The sequence below is a fragment of the Protopterus annectens genome, chromosome 1.part0 (genome assembly GCF_019279795.1).
Source record: "Protopterus annectens isolate FY-2018-M chromosome 1.part0, PAN1.0, whole genome shotgun sequence".
In the NCBI taxonomy this organism is placed as follows: Eukaryota; Metazoa; Chordata; order Ceratodontiformes; family Protopteridae; genus Protopterus; species Protopterus annectens.
Genome location: NC_056725.1, coordinates 1381828277 through 1381853286, shown reverse-complemented (window position 1 = coordinate 1381853286; position 25010 = coordinate 1381828277). Strand labels below are relative to the sequence as shown.

The 25010-nt window shown below is 39.3% G+C and overlaps 1 protein-coding gene across 2 annotated transcripts in view; it reads left to right on the top strand.

The window, feature by feature from the left end:
• The window catches only part of LOC122798246 (gamma-aminobutyric acid receptor subunit rho-2-like), an 817188-nt gene that overhangs the window by 345385 nt on the left and 446793 nt on the right, over positions 1-25010 (top strand). For both annotated transcript variants that reach the window (XM_044067049.1, XM_044067039.1), the window contains one exon: positions 11069-11136. In XM_044067049.1, coding sequence (XP_043922984.1) covers positions 11069-11136 — 68 coding nt within the window. The remainder of the gene's footprint in view (positions 1-11068; positions 11137-25010) is intronic.

Sequence of the window (25010 nt, the reverse complement as noted above, 5' to 3'; positions counted from 1 at the left end):
TGGACAGCCTCAAATGTTCCCTTGGTCTGTCTTTTGCTGTCTGCTTGAGGAAGGATAGAATTTTTGAATATGGTTTATTGACTATGCTTTATTGCTCTGTAGACTGGTTGCCTAATATTTACCCATAAATCCACAGACCTATTCTACAATTCCTATGTGGCTCCTTGTTTTTCAGAGTCTGTGTGTTTACCTGTAGCATCTGGTTTATGGGGTACAAACAACGCCAAAATTGTTTTGGGTTTTATTCATATACTTTGCTAGGCATTTCTGTTAAGGTGCTATAGGAGATCTGTAGCAGTTTATGATACACGATCATTAAAAGGGAAAAAAAGTTATTTTGATGCTTGTGTGACTATTAGGTGGAGTTTGTGATTTCTTTTGCTACATTTGTGTTTATCTGTTTTAGAGTGTGCGTGTGTGTGTGTGTGTGTGTGTGTGTGTGTGTGTGTGTGTGTGTGTGTGTGTGTTTGTGTGTACATGTGTCTTTATCTGTGTCTGTGTGTAAAACATGAATGCTCCCATTTTGGTAAGTTTAATATATAGAACAATACAAGTTACATGATTCCAGTCAGAAGTACATGTACACATAGTTTAATAATATCATCCTTTGCCTCACAACTTAAAGATAAGTAAATTATGGCTCCAATTAGGGCTCCAAAACTTCCACACACCAACCTGAGGGTGTTACAGCCACTACCATATCAAAGTATAATGTTCTGGGTATATTATTAATTCACGTGTATTATTATTTCACCAAGACAGGTTGGGTGGAAAACTGTTAATAACCAAAAGGTATTAATTCATCAAGTCTTATTTATTCATCAAAATGTATAAGTCAGGGCACAAACTTTGTGATAATCATTTATTTATTTATTTATTTTATTTATTTATTTGACATTTGTTTACTGGGGTGGTCTGACTGGGTCTACAGAACCTGTTTTCAGCAGAGGCCCAGGGAGAAAAGCTCTACATACAGTACAATAAAAAAATACAGTATAATCCAATGCAATAAAGATTACATTACAAATACTATACAAAAATAAGTTGAAAGAACAAACTGCTACAAGATGTTATAATATATTACTACACATCTTGACAATACAGTTAAAACATTACAGACGATAATAGTCACGCTCATCATACAAGATGTAGATAGTGTCCAAAAAAAAAAAGTACATAGGTAGTGCAATGTGTGACATTGACTGTTATAGTACATGCAAAATAGAATGTTAGTTTCAGTTAGGAAAATAGCAGCCAGAAAGTTAGTGATGCAGATAGATAGCGAGAGAGAGTTAAAAAGAACTGGCCCAGCAATCAAGGAGCCTCAATCCTCACCACTAACATCAGAGAGGGCATCTCATATATGAAGAAAGGATAACAAATACACACAGTAAAGTGCAATTTCCCTTAAGAGCACACAGAGATTACAGTCAGTCCGGGGCTGCTCTCCAGGTCCCCAATAAGACTCCCCACTGGCAAAGCTATAGGGTCCAGATCTAAGCCTAGCTGGGCAAGCTAAAACCTCCAGCACCCTCTCTGTCCAACCAGTGCTTCATGTCCCTGCCCAAGTAGCTGACACACACACACTTTGAGATAAGAGTTTATACAACCACACAGACACTCCTGGGGAAGGCTGGCACAGGTTCTTCAGCTGTGCCCCCTTTTCCCAGACTATACGGTAGTACCCTGCCACCACCCACTAATAATTATCAGCTACTCAAAGGCCCTTAAAAGGGTGTCCAATTATTACTGTGCAATATTATTATCTAATTGGTAGTATGACTAAACAGTCAAGGCTTATTAGAGTGACTTGGTACAGGATCCTTATATACATGCAATGCACTCTTAGAGCTTAACTTACCTCTACACAAAACAGCCACATTTGAAAGGTTTTAAAATATTTAATAATAAATAATAAAAACACAAGACAATACTTCTTAATACACAGTGCTAGTCAAGAGTTCAGAGATTACAGAGAAATACTTAAAATAATTCAGTAGTATAGTTCTGACATCACAGAAAAACACTTAGTCTAATCTTTCTAGTTCCTAGCTATTTCTAAAAGAAAACACAAGTCTAAGATAAACTTACATAAGAAAACAGGCAGAGTGCTGATGAGTTGGATGGTCAAGACAAAAATGCTTAATAATCTCTGGTTCTCTCTGTTTAAATTGAAATTGCAGTTCTGATTCACATTACATCATTCTTCACACTTTCCTGGGGTTCCCAGGCTACACATTACATCATTCTTCACACTTCCCTGGTTTCCCAGGCTAAGAGAAACTGCATTTACATTCTTAACATCTCCTTTTGTTATCTTGCAGCTGGTTAGGAAACAGAGCAATAAAATGCATTTGCATGTTTAAATCTAGCAATTTAACTCTTGGTTAAAACAATAGCAATAATTTCTTCATCTAGACTCTTCGGCACCACTGTCTACATGAAAGGGTCGCCACATGTTTTACTTTGGTCAGTAGAGTGTGCTGCTGTCACATTTTTTCCCAGTTCCACATGTAACACTATTTCTTTACATTTAATACAACAAGCCTGTAGTTTACATTCATATTTACAAATGACAGAATTATCTGCAAAATTCTATCTGGCTAGGCTGGCAGCCTTCATCTATCTTTACCCCCTCTTTACACTACATGATATAGATAGTGTCCAAAAAAAAGTACATAGGTAGTGCAAGGTGTGACATTGACTGTTATAGTACATGAAAAATAGAATGTTAATTTCAGTTAGGAAAATAGCAGCCAGAAAGTTAGTGATGCAGATATATAGCGAGAGAGAGTTAAGAAGAGTAGAAGCAGTAAAGCGTGAGCAGCAGTGGTGGCTGGTGACTTCAAATCAAAAGGGGGCTGCAGGAGACAGTTGAATGAGTGGGGCCAATGGGAAGGGGTGTGGTCAACTTGAAAGGGTCAGAGCCATACTCAAAACCACAGAAATTGGGACTTTAATTAAATATGCTGCCTCGGATGCCAAACCAGCATTATGAGAGTTCAATCAAGACAAAATGAAGTGTAGAAGAAAAAAAATATTTTAGTGCTTTGGCTACATGACAGCTTACTTAATATTTAGATGGAAATAAAAAGGTTGTGAGGCATGAAAAAATAAATTACATTTTAGATACATTACTGGAATGCCAGTCAAAATCAAGTATAAAAAAACAAGCAGCACTCAACTCAAACCACTTCTCCTTGCACTGCAGTTCTAATTATAATTTATATTCAGCTTTATAAAAGTACTAAGTAACATGCTGAAAGTAGCAATCTTTGTAATACTCCCACTTGTAAAAATGTTTCTTATCCAAAAAAGACCTGCTGCCTGACAACTATCTACTTGTTTCATGGGGTAAACGTGATCAAAGTAAAAAAAAATGAACAACAAACAAAAAACAAGCTCAAGATAAATTGCTTAAAGGATTACTGCACAGGCTATGGACCACACATGATAGATTGGCATTCTGTTTAGTTTACGGGTAAAGCCTGCAAGGATGACTGCAAGTCTTCAACAAATGTAATAAGCTTCTGAAAAATACTGTAATCCTGTCCTTATTACAAATATTGTCATATGCATTTCAATACCTAAGGCTTATATGTTATCTAGTTATGTAAATATTCTCTGCATGGCAACAACAAAAAGGCTTTCAGTGTTGGTAATTCTTTAACAGTATGCTTATTAAAGCTTACTTGCATCTTACAATCTCAGACAAGCTTACCTGATGGTCATTAAAGCATTGCTACTTAAACACAGAACAACAGGCACTGCAACAACATTCATTTTCTGAACAATAAGAAGCATAAATCAACAATATAGCAATATGGCAGAAAACCAGAACATTCTGCAAAATCAAGGGCAGATGAAAAGCCACTGTAGTACTTGTGTCTCCCTTGGATGGGGGGATACTCTGTACACTTTCACTGCATAACTGTTCCTTGCGTTGCTTGGACACATCCAGAGTCACTACTTGGGGGAGTAGGGTGCCACAAGTATGTCACAATTTGAAATATCTCTGACTGATGGTGATGGCCCTATCACATTTGTTATACCTCTTAACCTCAGAGCAAGAAATCTGGACAAAGCCATAAATAGAAGTGGGACAAAGGCCCAAAAATGAGGAATAAGAACAATTTCTAAATAATGCTCTTATAAACTTAGATAATAGAATAGTATGCCTTGCATTAGTATGGATTTTCTGAAGGGTATGAAATCTGAAACTCAAATGTCTGTCATTATTTTCTAACTTCAATCTTTAATAATTTGCTACTAATTTACCAGAAAACCACAATTTTAAGAAAAATGGACCAAAAATGTGATGCAAAAATATAAAATAGCCACACAATACAGCTGGGAACCTGTCAAAGGAGGGACACTTTTGAAATATTAGTACTGTTAAGTTGAGCAGCTGACAAAATAAGACTAGCTACATGCATTTCTGAAATAAAAGTAATCTATCTGATCATTACAATTATTTATTAATTGTAAACCCTCCACATTTTCTTCCGAAATTGCCATTTTGCAGAGGGATTATTAGAGAGAGAGAGCAACATTTTGAGCCAAAGTTGGGGACAATTGAGAGGTTTGGCTATACCTAATTCTATAAAGCAATTTATTTGTGCGTACCTCTCAACCTTTTAAAGCAGGAAATCTGGACAAGGCCAAATATATTGAGGAACATACAGACAGTACTAAAAATTGCTCTTGTATAAACTTAGACAGTTGACAGAATAACAGGTCTTGCTTTAGTATGCATTTTTCTGAAGGATATGAAGTCTGAAACTCAATGTCTGTCATTATTTCGTGACTTCATTCTTAAATGATTTGCCAGAAAACCATAAATTTTATGAGGAATAAACCAAAAATAACAAGCAAAACTCTATTCATTCTGTGCAAATCTGGACAATGGAGGTATAATTTAGCCGGGGCTGTCTTTGAGTTTGCCACCCTTCTTCCCTTACAAAATCATGGTCGAATGGGGCCTCCCCCCTGCAGCCATTCCAATGTCCCATTACTTGGCTATTTCACCCTATTTACCATAAACACTGTAATGTGCATACTGCTTTACTTCTATGATGATTTAGATTTCATTTAAAAGTTTTATTTTACATTTTACAGCACAAACACCAATAGACATCTGATAAACAAAGCAATGCAGTCTCACAATGAAAATAGATATTAGCATTAAAACTTCTCTGCCCTTAAAACTCACATTAATTGAAACAGCATTGAAACCCACATTCAAATAATATACATCTGGCCAGTGGCAGATAAAGATTAACTTTGGGCTGTTTTCAAATCATAGGCCCCTTTCACACAAAACATACATGTGTTCTTTGATACACCTTCCTGATTGTATTAAATTATATTCCATGTATAATACAGTACAGTTGTTAGAGGGCATTTTCAATTTATTGTTTTGAACGTTTCAAGTAAGCAATGAAACAAAATGCATGCACCAATAATGACAAAACTGCCCAATTCATCCATTATAAAAGTCTACTCAAACTTCTATAATCCACCAGTATCAGTAAATATGCACAATATCTGCAGAAGTAAAAGTCATCTAAATAATTCCCATATTAAAGAGATCTGCAACTAATGGGGAGGTTGCTGATAGCAAACAACTTTATATTTCATTGTTTCATCTACAAATAAAGTGCTTGTTGCCCTTGAGGAATAAATTGCCCATGTTACATTAAAAAATGATAAGCTAGTAATATTGCAATAGGGAATGGATGGCAAACTGATAACAGGTTGATAGTTACTAGGTATCTCCACCAAAGAGGACATTCTCAGGACTGCAGCATCCACCCCCTTAGTAAAACACAGCACAGTATCAGCAATGCACCTACATATTGTGGGACCCACAGCCTTTTGTATCGAAAGCAAGTGCACTACCTGTTGTGCTATTAACAATGCAAGCAGACTCAGCATAAGCAGCACTAAACTTCTTTTCCCCTAAAGCTCTTAGCCCCTTGTAAAATCCAATTGACACTCAACTGTATCTCTCAACTTTGGAGCACATTAGCACAAAAAATCTGGAAAAAGCCAAAATGTATTGGAGTGGGGAAGCCTAAAAACCAGGGACACATTTTAAACATTGCTTGTATAACCTTGGAAAGTTGCTAGAATAAAATGCTGTGCTACAGCCATGTCTTCAACCCAGGACCCTGTATACTACAGTCCGAACAGCATACCACTATGCCAAATCAGCCGTTTCTTGAAAGACAGGAAGACTGAAACTTAAATGGCTATCATTTAGTGAATTCAGTTCTCACCATAGCTCTCAATATCTTAGCACAAAGCACCTGGACAAAGCCAATAATAGGGGGAATACAGCCTCTAAACATATTCAGTGAATTCCATTGTCACCATAGCTCTCAACTTCTTAGCACAAAAAAACCTGCACAAAGCCAATGATGGGGTAATAGGTTCATAGGTAGGTACTAAGCTATCTGCCCAAGGGCATTTATAAGCCTAGCCAGAGTGTGTCGGCTTTCGTCACCCCATTGATTAATTAACTGATCCTCTGTCAAGCAGAGCCAATGAAGTGATCCCAGGGGTGTATTTTCTGTTACCCATCCACTCGTCAAGGTTTTTCTTGAATAGTGTTAGTGAGGGGCTCTGCCTGATGTAATTTGGAATTTTGTTCCAAAGCATGGGGAGTCTCTGTGACAGGAATGTATCCCTCCAGCATGTACTATTTATTGTTGTGCTGAGGTTTAGCTCACTAGAGGGCGTGGCTCACAGTGACTTGGATTTCTTTGGATGGAGCATGTCCATCAATTCTGAGTTGGACATGGCTTTGTAAGTCAGGCAGAGATCACCTCTGAGTAAGCCATATGCCACTGAGTACAGCTGGTGTTTTTTTCAGTCGGGCTGCATAGGAGATATGTTTGAGACCAGTAATCCTCTTGGTGAGGTACTTTTGTGGTCTTTCCAGCTGTGGGAAGTGTCTTGTGAGGTACATCCCGAATGAGGCATTGTACTCTATGATGGGTCTAATGAGTGACGAATAGAGAGGCACTATAACCTCTTTATTTCTAGATGCAAACCCTTTAGTAATTAGATGGGCCACATAGAAGGATTTCCTAACTACTTTGGCAATATGATTGTCAAATGAGAGATTACTATCTACCTAGGCCCCTAGATCTCTTATTACCTCTTCTGTATTAAGGGGGCTGCCACCTATGTGGTAATTCGTGGGTGTTTTGTTTTTTTTTCAAATGGGATGACTATGCATTTTTTGGCATCTAGCTTGAGGCCATGACTTTGACACCAGGTGTCCGTCTCAGTAAGGCCCTTTTGGAGGATGTCCTTGTCAGCCAGAGAGTCAATTATGGCTCCCAGTTTGCAGTCATCGGCGAACTTGGTTAGCCATAGTCCTACTGTGTTTGCCTGTACTTCTGAGAAGTATGTGCTGAACAGTAGGGATCCCAGGACCAAGCCTTGTGGGACACCACTTGTGACTGGTTTAGAGTCAGACCTGGAGCCCACTATTCTTACTGTGTGAGTTCTGTCTGTAAGCCAGCTGGCAACCCATCTCGTGACGTAGGGGGTTATGTTCAGACTGGTGAGTCTTTCTGTAATACCCAAGTGCAGAATGGTGTCAAAAGCCTTGGCAAGGTCAAGGTAGGCTGAGTGAACCACCTTTCCCTCGTCTATGGCCTTGGTGACTGTCTCGAAGAAGTCAACCATGTTTAGTAGGCATGATCTACCCTTAGCAAAGCTGAACTGGGTCGGGTCAAGTGTTTAGAGGCTCCCAATGTCTTTGTTAATGAGTTCCATGATGATGTGCTCCATAGCCTTGCAGACCACGCTAGTCAGGCTTATGAGGCGATAGTTACCAGGGTCAGTTGTGGCTCCTCCTTTGTGGAGAGGAATAACCATTGCTGTGCACCATTCTATGGGCACGTAGCCTGTGGAGAGGCTGAGGTTGAACAGCGTGTTTAGGTGGGGGGTTAGTTTGTTCTGTAGTTCATGCAAGACACAGCCTGTGATGCCATCTGGTCCCACTGATGCTGTGTTTTTGGCTTTTGAAAGGGCTGTTTTCAACTGTGCGTCTGTGATTTTTGGGACACTACACTTTTCCGGTATTGTTGTGGGCCCTTTTGGAGGTGAGAGGGAGGTGAAGTTTGCACTGAATCTATCTGCCACAATGTTGGCAATATCAGTAGGTTCAGTATATTTTGTGCAATTTTGCACTAGTTCAGTGCATATCTGTGAGTTACCACTTAGATTCTTAACATAGCTAAAGAAGGCTTTGTGGTTATCTTTTGAATCCTTGGCTATTTTTCTTTCGAAGTTAGTCTTGGATGATTTTATGAGTGACCTTAGTTTCTTACTGATACTGATCATGGATGTCTTTCCTTCGCTTTTTTTCTGAACTAGTTTCCTCTTTCTATTGTATAGCCTGTTTATTGCAGGGGTCCACCAAACTGGTTTCCTTCTCTTAGAGGAGTGAGTCTTGGTTTTGCTAGGAATGGCACGATCCATGCATCCTTGTAGGTGCTCATATAGTGCATTTGTAAAGGTTTCTGCATCTTGGGCAGCATTATCCTTCAGTGTGGGGGCTGTAAAACGTACCACCTCTGTCTTAAGTAAGATGAAGTTTGCTTTAGAAAAGTTTTTTACTGTGGTTTCCTTAGTTGGGGGTGGTGGTGGGGTGTGGACATCCAGAGTGATTAGTTTATGGTCTGATCTAACCAGTGACGGGTTGACCTCCGGTGTGGAACACCTGTCGCCTATGTTGGTGATGACCAGGTCCAATATGTTTTCACCTCTGGTAGGGGAGTTTACCAGCTGATCCAGGGCATTTGAGTTGATGAATTGCAGGAAACGCTGGGCCTGGGAATTTGTACTCGAGTAGTTTTCCCAGTGAATGGTAGAGTAATTGAAATCACCCAATATCAGGGTGTTTGGTAGGACCTTCATGTTTTCCAGTGTTTCCAGAAAGGTGGAGTGGTGGTCCTGGGTCATGGAGGGTGATCTGTAGCTGGCCACAATTTGCATTGCAGATTTGCCCGATATTAGTTGCACATGGATACAGTGCATGGATACACATGGATACAAATACAGCCCCAAAATAGGGACAAATTTCAAATATTGATCTTATAAACTTAGAAAATAGCTAGAATAAAATGTTTCATGTTGCCATGTACTTTCTGTAAAATATGAAGTCTGAAATTCAAATGTCTGTCATTATTTAGTGAATTAAAAATCCAGAAAACCACAGATTTTAGGAGGAACAGAACAGAACAAAAATATGAGACAAAAATCTGAATGGGTTTCACAAGTGACGGTGGGTAGGGAATTCAGGCTCTTGTTACCTGCACCCAAGGTTGAGGGTTTGAGCCTGAGTTACTCTCTATAGCTACTAGTTATAGTTAACTGAGGCATTACACACACACTGCAGACCCTGCAGTCTGATCTCCTTTCAGTCTGTGTGGTTATAACTGCGTAGACTTCTGGGGCATCTGTAGACTGCTGCCTTCTTTCTGAATCTGGACTGGTTAAACTGCAGTCTGGACTCAAGTTTCTGAGCAGTTCTAGGATTTTTTTATTTTGGTTTACAGCTGGGGATTTTTTTTTAATTTGGTTTACAGCTGGGGGTGGGGGGGGTTGCAGTCTTGTTGTCCAATATCACAAGCCGCCACTGATGAGCAGTAGCTTAAGGATATGGTATAGAAGCAGAGAAGGAGTTAGAAGAGCTTTAGGATCTTGCAGTCTGTGAGGGATTGAAATATGACAGAAGAGGAAGACCTGAGCATTAGGTAGGCTTTATTTATATAGATGCAAAAAGTAGTACTTTGGAGTAATGGCAAGAATGTCTGAACTACAAATAATGGATTACATGAGAGACGCACTTATAACAAATACAAGAAATGACATAGCTCACCATTTTGCATAGTAATTGTAATGCACATGCACGCGTACACACACACACACACACACACACACACACACACACACACACACACACACACACACACAAATACTCCCACAGACACAAACAGATACACTGACATCCACTTATCCACCAATAACCTCTTCCACACTTACGTAACACTCAACCACACACTTGCTTGCATGCTCTAACACACACACACACACACACACACACACACACACACACACACACACACACACACACACACACACACACACAAATACTCCCAGACAGTTACAGCCACAGACACAAACAGATACACTGACATCCACTTATCCACCAATAACCTCTTCCACACTTACTTACGGAAACACTCAACCACACACTTGCTTACATGCTCCAACACACACACACACACACACACACACACACACACACACACACACACACACACACACACACACACACACACACACACACACACACACACACACACACACACACACAAATGCACACATGTACATACTTAGTGTCCTGTAACTAACATCACCCCCAGTGCACAGACAGGCAGACATGCACGCATTCATGCAGCCTCATTATGCCACCATAGACATGGGTGCACAGGTCCACACACATATACACAATGACACTGGTCCACCTTTCGGTTCTGGAGTACTTACTTGCACTGTGAGTGCTCCCTTCAGAATGAATGGATGAATGCTGTCTTTTGACAATCTTCACTTTTTGCTTACTAGAGTAAAATTTTACTCGGCTGAGTACATTTTTTTGGGAGAGTACATAGCTAATTAGCATCAGCCACTCCCCTAGAATCTTGTATTAGCATTTGGCTTGTCCCATTGAGACCACTCACCATGCTAAAGCCCCCATGAGGGGAAAACCTGACTGGTAGAGCAGTTTAAATATCAGAAAGGCTTACAGTGATGGTGAAACCTTTTGAGATAAGACATCCACATCAAGGTAAGCCTTTCTGAATCCCAGGAGTTGTGTCTATACTAAAACATTTGCCATTTTGTTTTAAAAATTAGATTATCAGATTCCAGTCTTTGCTGATACATTTTGCTAGAATGCTTGTACAGCTGAAACCTCTAAATAACAATTCATAAATAAATACTATGGTGAAGTACGTTACCAAACATATTTATTTGCTTTTTATAGGTCCAGCTATTCCAGTTGGTGTGGATGTACAAGTTGAAAGTCTGGACAGTATTTCTGAGGTGGACATGGTATGTAACATTTTGAAATTCCTACAGTGAAACTTCTGCCATCATTAGGACAAGCTCCTTCATATTAACCTATACATCAGGGACCTTATTCTATGGTGTTTATGTTATGGTGTTGAACCTCATTTCTCATAAGGGGCACACTTTTATAATTTGTGCAGACTCCCATTCTATCATTGTTGCAAAAAAAAATCAGTATTAAGAAACATGTCGCAAACTGGTTGCCATCATTCCATAATTTACTATTTTACTGTTTGAATGCCTTTCTGTCTGAAAGATGTGCTGGTAATGTTGTCCATTGAGGGAATGGAAGCTGCACTCATTACACTTCTGAAGCAGAGGCTAAAATCTATTACTTGGCCCATATATACATGCATGAAGATGCCAGATGCATCATGTGATCAACTGTTTTTGGCGTGCTTTTTATTAGGGATGAAAATAGACATGCAATCTGTGGATTATGTACTGTAAAGAACCAAAGTACAGATTACAGAGATGTGGACAGGAAATATGCTCGTGGATCTATAATCCTGCTTTACCACATCTGAGTGCTAAAGAACAACAGACAACAATCATTGCACTTTTAATGGATTATGGAAGGGGTTATCTTCTGTTTAAGGCAACAGGACAACTCATTGGTGTTGTTCTCAACTCCATAGCTACAGTTAAGCCACCGTGCACTCTTACATTTTGGTTTCTAACATTCAGTCTGCCTCCTTTTCCATCATGATATTCCATGCCCTACTCTTTGTCTTGCCATTTGTCCCGCTCACATTTTCCTCCCTGTCACAACCATTTTATAAATCTCTGTTTTCTGTGCTTGTAGCAATGTTTTTAATCTATATTCACCCCTCAGTCCTGTTCTAAATTTCCTCCTCTTCCTCATCTCTTTAGCAGCTACCATAATTGACTTCTTTGCTATTGTTTCCTATGTTGATCCTGCATGATATGATGTGTTTCTGTCTTCTTCCCCTCTTACTTCCTACATTGAATGCAGTGTTTCATCCTATTTAAGCTGCAGCATGATTTAACAAAATACCCATCACTTGAACTTTGCAATACCTGCTCTTTCACAGTTAATGGTATCTGTTTAATCATTTGCATTCAAGCATGTATCCTTTTCATCTCCCGCCTTCCAATTTCAGCCTGCACTTTGTAAAAATCTGTTTTGTTTTTTTACTACATAACATTTTTTCTTTTTGTGAATGTTTTCACCTGAGCTGTATCTGTAAAGGGGTAGTTATGATAATTGTACTTCGCTGGTAAACAAAAGTAAAAAATAAATAAATATTGTCAGACCATGCAAGCTTTCTTTGTATACAGCCTCGAACCCTTTTAAAAATTGTTCTTATTTCACCGTTAGTTATGCACAGTGACACTTGTGTTCTGGTATTCTACGTTCTTCCATTTTCCCTTCCCATGGTTGTTTTATTATTATGACCAGATAAACAAATCTTCTTCTTTCGGCTTTTTCCCGGTTAGGGGTCACCACAGCGGATCACCTGTCCGCTCATGACTGGCAGTGGAGTTTCAGATAAACAAATACAGAACCTTATTTTAATTCCTTTACAAATAGTTTAACACAGGTTGAATCCTGCTCTGTGCAGGTAGGTTTCACTGTCTCCGTTTACTCATCCTATCTCAGTGCACCTACTGCCTTGGGTTCTAGGTTCAGTGTAGACTTTGTTACTGCCTTCCTTTCCACTCCTCCAACTGGTTTGCTTTTTTATGGCTGTGATCAGGGTGAAACTGTTCCTCTCCAGCTATATTGCATAGCTACTACTGTTTTTCTGAACTGTTTTTCTTTCATCGCTGGTGTTTCTGTTGATTTACATTTGTTTTGCTATGGATTCTCTTTCAAAGCTCTACCCACTCTTAACTTTTGCTTTTAACTGTTTCCTCCTTTTCATGTCTGACCCAACTTCTTTGTCTCTCCCAAATGAAGTGCTGCATCCTCTTGATATGTTGCTGGTTTGATAGGCTTTCTTGCTGAAACTCCAACAGTTAGCACAAATGATTAAGACTTTGAACTGTTAATGAGCTGCATTCTGCAACAAAAGTTACAATGTTTGATTCCTTCTACCTCAATTTGCTTACTGTCAGACTCTCAGCAAATCACTTAACTATGCTGTGCTCCTGGGTTGCTCCTGAAAATGGACACCTGTGTTCAACTTGCTAACCTGGTTAACAAATGTGTGAAAAATCCACACTGTTCTATGATCTGCTCTGCAGACCTCCACTACATGCTACCTTTTCCTTCTGTTTCAGAGGTTTGTCTTCCGTGGGTTAGGGATTCCTTTTCTGCATTTGTAGTTACTCTAATCTAAGTTTATTTCTGCGGCTGCTACATTGTTTTGTCTATCCTATCTTGCAGTATAGCTTTTTCTTTTTTTTTCATCGATGTGTATATATATATATATATATATATATATATATATATATATATATATATATATATATATATGTATGGATCTACCTCATATGATCGAAAGCTCATATGATCGACAACCATTTGACTGACACCAAAACACCTAAAGCTCAAAACACCTAAAGCTCATATGATCGAAACTCATAACATCGACACATGAAATCCAAAGCATTATGCCCTTTCCCCACTGTAGCGCAACCCTGGAGTAGGAATAAATAGATGGGGATGTTTTTTGGCAAAGCCCCCCACATATGTCATAAATTTTAAACATATACATGGATACTTATAACAAAAATGCTATATTTATCTGAATAATGTGGGGGGGGGGTCCTCCCCCCACATCCCTCTAACTATTTATTCCTACTCCAGGGTCGCGCTACAGTGGGGAAGGGGCATAATGCTTTGGATTTCATGTGTCGATGTTATAAGATTCAATCATATCAGCTTTAGGTGTTTTGAGCTTTAGGTGTTTTGGTGTCAGTCAAATGGTTGTCGATCATATGAGCTGTCAATCATATGAAGTAGACCCATATATATATATATATATATATATATATATATATATATATATATATATATATATATAATAAGGTTGCTCTGATACCCTCTAATGTTAACAATCTGCACTGCAGGGTATTGTAGCCTATGGCCAGCTCCTGCCCTCTTTAATTTGTCTCCAACACTATGGAAACCTTTCTTTTTGTGATGAAGATGGACTGAGTAATACAGAATGATTTTATGTCTGCCATCTAGCCATTTCCTGATATCTCTCAACCTTCCTTTTCCAGAATGTGGAACATCACCTCTCACAATGTGGAACAAATGGGCAAAATAGATTCATAGGTTCATAGGTACTTACTAAGCTATTGATCTGTGAGGATCTTAAGAAGCATACATAGACTTAAATGTCCATGGTAATTATTAGCCCTTGTGTTTTGCAGTATTAATTTCCAAAGACAGGCCACTTAAGTATGAATCTCCAAAAACGGGCCACAAAAGTATGTTGAGTTCTTACATTTCCCCTATCCATGAGGGCCATTGGTGCTAAACTAAGGCAGAATTTGTGGCCACTGATCCATTCATTTAAGTTACATTTGAACAGAGTAAGAGAAGTACTCTGCTTCATATGGAGGGGAAGCTGATTCCATAAAAGTGGTATTCTTTGTGATGCATACCTATCCCTCTAGCATGTTCTGTTATTCTTTAAAAAGAGACTGAGGTTCTGTGAGTGGGTGTGTAACAGGTCTGAAAGAACAGTGTCTATTGAAGCTTTATATGCAAGGCAGAGGTCACCTGTCAATAGCCTGTATGATACTGAGAAGAGAAACAAGGCTTTGAGGTGGTCTGAGTTGTTTTTATGAATTAGGCTCTTCAGTTTTTTAGTGAGGAAGCATTGCTGTCATTCCAGCTATGACTAATGCTTGTGCAGTTACAGCAAAGGAGTGATTCCTACAGGTCATTTATGGTAATGTGTGATGCCCTTGAATAAACTTAAGCAAATGAACTAATAATGAGATGGTAATGAGAAATTATGTAAAACTTCGTATGCTAATTCTTTTTCCTGCTGTCTGAGATTCAAAGTTATAGTTTGATGCATTTCTTCACCGTGCACAGATTTATTATAAAAGAATCACATCTTTTCAATCAACATTGCAACCAGAAGAAGATGATTTCTCTTGCTGCTAGCTTTATTTCCCAGTGTGAGCTGCTTGTCCAGCTATGCTCACTGTCTAAGAAGGCAGAGATACAGACAGAGAAAAGCTCATTATAATTTTGATAATCAGGAAAGCCTTCATAGACTTAGAGTGGACAGGGATATTTAAGAGTCTTTGTAAGCTTGTATGGTCCCCACACAGACACTGGGGGTGAGTGGTCTTCCTATTCCTATGGATACTAAGGTATGTGAAGTCCTCACTATACTTGCCAGCGGGACCTTCCAGAGACAGGCTGGGGACACATTGGGCATTTCCAGGCTTCCACTTTGAGGATATGTCAGCAGTTCCTGGATGTTCTCTTGGCACATGTCGATCAGTGCATTTATTTCTCATCTCACCTCAGGATCATGCCTGCACTATGCCTACCTTTTATGGGGTGGCATGTTGGTGCTTGGTGTGATAGATTGCACCCATATTGCAATTAAGGCCCTATCTGGTTCACAGGGGAAATATTGCCTCAATAGGAAGTTCTACTGTTCCATCCACTGCCAAGTAGTTTGTGATGCATTCGGATGCATCACCAACGTGTCTGCCCAGCATCCTGTATTCTCATATCTGGCACACTAGCTCACTTTACTGCCTGCTCCTGCATGGTAGGATACTCACTGGACAGCTTGCTGGTAAGTGGAAAAAAAAAAAAACAAACAAAAAAAATAAATATATATATATAGTTGCTCTTCATAGTAAATGTATTGTTTAATACTCAGACACTTTTGCTTTGCTTTTTCTCCTCCTATTTCTCTATTTTTTTCTTTTTTTAAGGTGATGTTGGATATCCACTGGAGTCATGGCTCATGACACCAGCATACCTCACAACCGCAAGAAACTGAACAAGGCCATTAATAAAAGTGGGACAAAGGCCCACAAATAGGAACAATTTTTAAATATTGCTATTACAACTTGGAAAGTTGATAGAATAACAAGTTTTGCATTAGCATGAATTTTCTGAAAAGTATGAGGTCTGAAACTCAAATGTCTGTCATTATTTTCTAACTTTAGTCTTCAATTAGTTGTCACTAATTTGCCAGCAAACCACAATTTTATGAAAAATGGATCAAACATTTGAGTCGAAAATCTATACACTTGAGAGGTGTGGACACCAGCAACAAATCCTAGCAGAGTTGCAGAAAGTAGTTTAAATACAGTCCTGTCAAAGACTTGTTTCCTGATTGAGCGAGTCCCCGACATGTTGCAAAGCCAGTTCAGATTACTGGATGAGTCTGGTGTGCTCTTTAGCTGCTGCATGTAGGGATTTTACTATATGTTGCTCTCTGCACATGATCATGTGACAATCTGGCAATGACGTGACCCATGATGTCACTGGAGATCCCAGTTCCACTCCTACTGATTAATGATGACCAGCTGGTAGCAGACGTAAGGGGACCTGATGCTGTAGGCTCATTCACGACATATGACTATGCAGGTAAAGAGGTGGCATCTAGTCCATAACTATGGACCATGACATTCAGGTTAGTGTTTCCTTTCTTGTAAAAAACACACGGAGTATAATCAGTGCATGCAGTGATATGTGTGGGCTCTGCTCTGTAGTGAATGGTCTGCTGTCACTGTTCATCTGACATTCCCTTTTATCTTTACATATTTTTTTTATTTCAGAACAGGTACTAATAACTAATGTATACAAAAGTCATACCTGACTGCTCACTGACACCAGTTCAGTGCTTTCATAAGGCATCATATAAGGAATAATTACATTTTAACTGCTTTGCACTAGAAATTTCACTTTAGGATTGCACTTAAGCATACACGTATTGAATTTCCTGAAATTGTAAAAATGTATTTCAGTATTTGACTTCTTTAAATTTGCCAAAGTATATGTATTTAAATCACTAAAGTTGCATTTAACACGATTACATATCCTGCACTTGAATGTAAAATGTATCACATGCTGTTTCTTATTATGCAATGTTTCCTCAGTTTTAACTATTACATATTAGAAATAATTTACTGTACTCTAAGATACTGCACATCAGATTATTTAATTTGTTCCTACACAAGTTGTATCTTCAGAAATACAAATCAATTGTTTAGTCCTGAGGTTGAAGAGGCCATAGTGACAGGATACTCATGTAATCTGTTTTTTTACAGTGTGTGTGTGTGTCTCATAATAGTGTGTAATATTTGTTTTATGTTCTGTGTAATTGTCATCTGCACCATTGCTAAAATGAAACTCTTGATAATGGATGGATCATTAATGATGTTAAATGTTGCAGTTTGCATGTTATACCATATACCTTTCTTTCCCAATTATTTTCTTTATAGGTTCATAGGTAGGTAGTAGGCTATTGGCCCTAGGGCCTATATAAGCCTAGCCAAATGGTACCCTGGCTTTTGCCACCCAAGAAAATTATTTTCCTGTGCCCCTGTCAAGCAGAGCCACAGAAGTGATCCCCGGGGTGAATTTCCTATCTCCCATCCGATCATCAAGATTTTTCTTGAAGAGTGCTAATGAGGAGCTTTGTTTGATATAGATAGGTAGTTTGTTCCAGAGTATGGGAAGTCTCTGGGACAGGAATCTATCCCTCCAGCATGTTCTGTTTATTGTGGTGACAAGGTTTAGGTCCCTAGAGCATGTAGCACAGCGGGATTGGTATTTCTTTATGTCGAGCATGTCCAACAGCTCTGGGTTTGACATAGCTTTGTTTGTTAGGCAGAGATCGCCTCTGAGTAGGTGAGATGCGTCAGAGTAAAGCTGGAGCTTTTTGAGACGGTCTGCGTATGGCATCTGTTTGAGGCCAGTAATCCTCTTTGTGATGTATTTCTGTGGCCTTTCCAGTTGTTGTAGATGTCTTGTGAGATACATACCAAAAGGGGTGTTGTACTCTATAATGGGTCTAATGAGTGAAGAGTAGAGGGGAACAATTACCTCTTTTTGCCTGGATGAGAAACCTTTTGTGATATGGTGTGCCATGTAGAAGGATTTCCTGACTACTGTGGCGATGTGATTATCAAAGGAGAGACTACTGTCCACCTGTGTCCCAAGGTTTCTTATCACACTTTCGGTATTAAGTAGACTACTGCCTATGTGGTAGTTCATGGGTACATAGTTTTTACCAAAAGGGATGACAATGCACTTTTTGGCATTGAGCTTGAGGCCATGGCTTTGACACCAGGCATCTGTCTCAGTGAGGCCCTTTTGTAGGATGTCCACATCATTAGGAGATTTGATTATGGCTCCTAGTTTGCAGTCATCTGCGAACTTTGTTAGCCAAAGACCTTCTGTGTTAGCTTGTACTTCAGAGAAGTAGATACCAAACAGGAGAAGACCTAGGACTGAACCCTGTGGTACTCCACTTGTCACTGGTCTGAAGTTGGATTTAGAGTCTGCTACTTTTACAGTGTGGGTTCGGTCAGTGAGCCAGTTGGCAACCCATCTTGTGACATAGGGGTTTATACCTAGTTTAGTGAGTTTGTCTATAATTCCAGAGTGGGGGATGGTGTCGAAAGCCTTGACTAGATCTAGATAGGCTGTGTGTACCACCTTAACCTCATCTACAGCTTTGGTGACCGCTTCAAAGAAGTCTATCAGGTTTAGGAGACATGATCTGCCTTTTACAAACTCGAACTGGGTAGGGTCCAGAGATTGGAGATTACCAATATCATTGTTTATAAGTTCCATGATGATACACTCCATAGCCTTGCAGACCAGGCTCATCAGGCTAATGGGGCGGTAGTTCCTGGGGTCCGTGGTGGCTCCCCCTTTATGGAGTGGGATAACTGTTGCTGTGTGCCATTCAGTGGGCACAAAGCCGGAGGTGAGGCTATGATTGAACATTGTACTTAGGTGGGGTGCCAGTTTGTTCTGTAGTTCATGTAGAATGCAGCCTGGGATGCTGTCAGGTCCCATGGATGCTGTGTTCTTGGCTTTGGAGAGTGTGTTTTTTTACCTGTGCAGCCGTGATTACAGGTACTTTGCATTCTTCCGGTATAGAGATGGGCCCTTTAGGGGATGAGAGAGGGGTAAATTTAGCACTGAACCTATCTGCCAGGATTTTGGCAATATCAGTTGGTTCTGTATATTTAGTGCCATTATTCTGTAACTCAGAGCAGATCTGAGTGTTGCCATTGAGCTTCTTGAAATAGCTATAGAATGCTTTGTGGTTGTCTTTAGAATCAGTGGTGATTTTGTTTTTGTAACTAGCTTTGGAGGATTTTATGAGGGATCCCAGCTTCTTACTGAGGCTGACCACGGAGTTCCTCCAATCATGGGATTTTACTCTTTTTTGCAACAGTTTCTTTCTTCTGTTGTAGAGTTTGTTTATAGCATGGGACCACCAGATTGGCTTCCTTTTTTTGGAGGATAGCATTTTGGTTCTGTTAGGGATTGCATGATCCATGCACTCGTGTAAGTGCTTATAAAGTGCAATTATATGGGATTCACCATTCGTATCTCTATTGTCCATCAGCAAGGATGTCGTGAAGTTTTAAGAAATGTGAAGTTGGCTTTGGAGAAATTTTTTACGGTGGTTTCCCTAATAGGGGTGGGGTGGGGCTGGGATGTGGATGTCTAGGGTGATTTGCTTGTGGTCGGATCGGACCAACGAGGAATTGACCTCTGGTTTGGAACACCAGTTGCCCATGTTGGTAATGACCAGGTCTAGGATATTGCTGCCCCTGGTGGAGGTGTGGATAAGATGTGCTGGCAGAAGTGAATAACCAATGTGAAACTATTTTTGCTAGAAAGGCTAAGAAGATAGAAAGGGATAGCAACGAGTATAGGCGAAATCAAGCTTACCCTATGTCAGAAGGCAACTGTTATGGTAAAGTCCCTTTAAGTAAAAGCAATTACAGCAGGGATTTAGAGGTGGCGCCAACTGAGGAAAGCACAAATGGCGAGCCAGAGCGTGCTGATTTCCCTTTAGATGTGGAGTTGAGAAGGTCGGAGAGGATACGCGGGCGGAACCAGCGGCAGGAACAGAATGTGTTCAGCGATTACATCAGGCAGGGTGCAAAGCCAAAGTTAACAAATTCCAGAAATTCAAGCAACAGGGGCAATCGAGCCCAATGGAAAGTATAATTTTTGACAGTGGTTCCGATTATACAGGTGAGCCTTTAAATTTGAAGTGTCTTTCACATTCATCCAACTATAGCGGTTATTTTAACTGTACTGTTGTTGATACTAGTTCCCCTGCTTCCTTAGAGACGAACGGGCGTTTGTTAGCGCTCATTACAGATGGTACCATCAATAACTTTGAACTTTTTGGTGAAGTTTCACCTAATTCAGCTACATGTGGAGCGCATCTAAGTGTTGGTCGTGAACGAAATGCATGTGTTAATGCCAATGAGCGGTTTGCTGGTAGCAATACTGAGCAGCCAAATTGTGTGGGTATTAATAGTGTTGACCACTTAACAGCGGATGCCGAGAATTGTTCATTTTCAATTCACGAGCCTTGTGGGGGGTTTACAGCCGCTTTTTCTACAAATTCAAATGCTAATTGCGCTTGTGGTGCTGCTGTTCCCGTTTCGGTGCTTGTGGATGATGCGTGTGAACATTTGGACAATTGTGATGCTGGGACAATTTCTGGACATTTAAATCAAAAATATTCTCCTTTTGAAATTAATGTTACTAATGTTATTGATGTCACTGGTTTTATTCCTGTTACACAACGGTCGCAACATATTAGTGATTGTAGTAATGTTGCAGATACTTATAGGGATACTTTTGTTGACACGCCTAATGTTAATTTACATTTGGATGATACACATGGAAGTGTGTTGGAGGGTGTACATACGGGTGGTGACATATTGAACATGAATTGTGACTATAGAGTTGGATATAGGTCACCTTTTGTGAGAGATGTTAATGTAAGTATGTGTGAATTAGAATCAATTGTTGATTCAAAGTCACCTTTAGTGAACGCTGAAGCGGGTGAAGTTAATGATTTCTGTGTTGAAATTCAGCAGTCTTTGCATTTGAGTGAAACTTTTTCCTCTATGGTTGGTTTTAGTGGTTCACTTATTAGCAATTCTGTAGACAATACTGATGTTGCCTGTGATTCCCTGTATGATGTTAGTTTGTACACCTTTCCAACTTATTATGGTGAGGCCGGTGTACATCTTGACAATGATAGTGATGGTCAAATTGAGCAAGAATTTGAGAATGTGGCTCAAAGTAGTGTGAATTATTGTAATATGGATTGTGGTATTGAAGAATTGATACAAGTAATGGATGGAAACTCTGTATCAGTATTGGAATATGGGCTTAGTAATCCTGTTATTATAGCTAATGGTTTTGATGATTTTAAAATATACAATTATTCTACTAAAATCATTAATGAACGACATGTTGAATTATTGGCTAAAGGGTTAACTTTTGTTCCCCTAGCTCGGGGTGGTTTGAGTGACACTTTAGTTGATCTAAAAATGTTAGTAAGGAAAATGAACTTGAAATTGACTTTTGATGGTGTAAATAGGAATGAAGTGGGGCTGACTTTGAAAAAACCAAGTAAGTATATGCCCCCAATTAATGTTGTTACCAATGCTTATGAAAGGATATGTGAGCTTGATATTAGGGAGCACTATAGGCGGGCAAGGAGTCCACACTACAATCTGGCTTTTGACATGAAGGATAATTTGACCTTTGAAGAGCATGATTTGCTGGATGGGTTGGTAAATGACACATCTATAAGATTTATGAAGCCCGATAAAGGAAATGGCTTAGTGCTTATTGACAGGGTTGATTATGTCAATAGTATTATGGCATTATTGGCAACGGATACATATGAAGATGTTAGCCTTAATGAATTAAATATTGCCAATAGTAAGGTTAGTTTGTATATTGAGGACTTACTTTGGCAAGGGCACATAAATGAGGATGAGTATAGGTACTTGATTAATGATCATCCAATGGTTAGTGGGATTTTTGGAATACCTAAGATCCACAAGGGCTTAAATAATTTAGCATTTAGGCCCATTGTTGATGGCAAGCGCAGTAAAACCTGATTTATAAGTAAATTTCTTGATTTTGAACTACAGAAGGGTTTAAAAGTATTTAATTATATCACCAAAGATTCGTGGTCATTTTTGGAGTGGCTAAAGGGTGTTAAATTCACTAATGATACTATTATGATAACAGCTGATGTTGTAAACTTGTTTTCAGTTATTCCTACAACAATAGGGCTTGAATGGTTGGAGGTTCAGTTGTTAAAAACAGGTTTGTTTGATCAGGATAGAATTAATTTGTTGGTGGGTTTAATGGAAATTGTACTCGCTAATAATTTTATCCAGTTTGAGGGGAGTTTTTATAAACAGACAACTGGTGTTGCGATGGGGGCGGCATGTGCCCCGGTATATGCCAATTATGTAATGGCATACTGGGAGCAAGAATTTCTTTTTACCAGCAGATTTATGCCCCACATCAGCTTTTACACCCGCTTCCTAGATGATTTGTTTATCATCTGGGATGGTGGAATTGACAAGTTTAGAGAATTTATGGAGTTTGTTAACAATTCTGTTGAATTTTTGAAATTCACCCATAGCATGAGTAATGTTGAAATTGATTATTTGGATGTGCATTTAGCTGTCAGCCCAGTTGATTCTGGATTGATATCTACCATCCATAGAAAAGCCACATTTTCGAATTCATATCTGAGTTATTCAAGCTGTCACCCTGACCATCAGAAGAAGGCAATTGTCAAAGGGCAGATGGTCAGGGCAGCGAGAATGACCAGTTTGGATGTTGACTTTCTTAAAGAACTTGACTTTATTAAACTAATGTTTATTAGGCGGGGTTATCCAGCGGCATTGTGTAATTGTATTGCTGATGAAGTCAAATTAAAAAGGGCCAGTGGTGTCTATTGGGCTTTATTGCATGGAAAGCCTGATATTAGACATGAGCATGTTGATGGTAATGCTGCTCCTATGGGTGACATCATTCTTAGAAGTGATGAATCTAGTGCATGGGTCAGCTATGATCATCCATTATATTTTATTACCACTTTCTCCTTTGACGCACCTTATATTGCTGAGATTATTATCAATAATTGGAAACTTTTGAAAATGGATCATTTGGTAAGTGGGAAGTTGGGGAGACTGCCTAAATGTGGTTTTAGGAAAGGACTTTCTTTTAAACAATTATTGGAAAGGGGTGACATTATTACACACACTGTTACACATAGGAGTAAGGGTAATTTTAAGTGCGGTAGGTGTAGTGTTATCCTGCTAGCCTGATCAATGTGACAGGAGCGGAATTCAAGGTGGCTGGAGTTACTGTTAGGGTTGGGGCTCATTTTGACTGTTACAGTACGAGTGTCGTGTATGCGGCAATGTGTACGCAGTGTCCGGCCTTTTATATTGGGAAGACCTGCAGGGCATTAAGAGACCGAATTATTGAGCATCAGTCGGATATTAGATTAAAGAAAAAGACGAATGCCCTGTATAGGCACATTCACACTAATAGTGGGCATCATTTTAAGTTTTGTGTGATCCAGCAGATTCTGGTAGATAAATTTGGAAGGAAGCTGGATGTGCACTTAGATATAGGTGAGATGAAATGGCAGTTGAAACTTAATGCATTGGAATTCCCAGGCATTAATGACTGCATTACTATTATGCCTATTTTAAAATTAAAAAATATATTGGGTTGAAATTTACTTGTATCTAAAAATGTTGTATATAAAGTATACATCTAATAATTAGATTTGTAGTGATGTTATGCTTAATGTTCATTACAAATTGTTGCAATTCAGTTTTGTTTGGCTGTTTTTAATTTTTAATTTTGATTCCAGTGTTGATACACCTTTTACTAAGGTTTGGGTTTGTGCTTTTATTATGTATGCTGGCCTTCATATTGATTGCTAATTATGCTAATTATTCAATTGAATTGTGATGATGTCACTTTTAAGTGTGTATATAAGGTTGCTTTTTACTTGCATTAAGTTGTGTTCTGATGAAGTCGGATTAAAGACGAAACCTAGGTAAACTCGTGGCTTTTGTTTATTTTCTTAACTGGTTGCTTCCTGGAGTCCATTTGCTGGTGATTCTTCATTTCTGGTTCTGTGTTTTGTTGGTATGGAGGGAGGTGTGGATAAGTTGATCCAAGGCATTGGAATTTATGAATTCCAGAAAATGTTGAGCACAAGAGTTGGTACATGAGTAGTTTTCCCAGTTAATGGTGGGGTAGTTGAAATCGCCTGTTATTAGGGTGTTAGGTTGTACCCTAATATTTTCCAGTGTATCAAGAAATGAGGAGTGGGAATCCTGGGGCATGGTGGGGGATCTGTAGCAAGCTACAATTTGCATTGCGGTCTTGCCCAGAGTTAGTTGCACTTGGATAATCTCAGATGCATTATACTGAGCAACTAGCCTGGAGGTGTGGATATCCTTAATGAATATGGACAGGCATCCGCCTTTAGTGCTTCAGTCCAAGGTAGGTGGCCGAAAGGTGTGGTATGAATTATAGCCTGGTAATGCAGGGGTGCTCTCTGGAGCCTTAAACCAGGTCTCTGTCACTGCATAGATGTCTATGCTCTCCATTTTAAGGAGTGCCTCTAGTGAGTGCATTTTGAGGTTTAGACTTCTAGCATTGAGTAGCATTACCCTCAGATTTTGCTTGCTTGTACCTGTTACGGTGGTGAATTTGTCATTTGAATCTTGATTCAAATTAATCTTAATTTGAATCTCCACATTTGAATCTTAATTGTAAGCAAATCATTACTGAAGTTAAATACATGCACATGCAAAGTGTGTTAATACTGGGTTACATTAAACACACACTT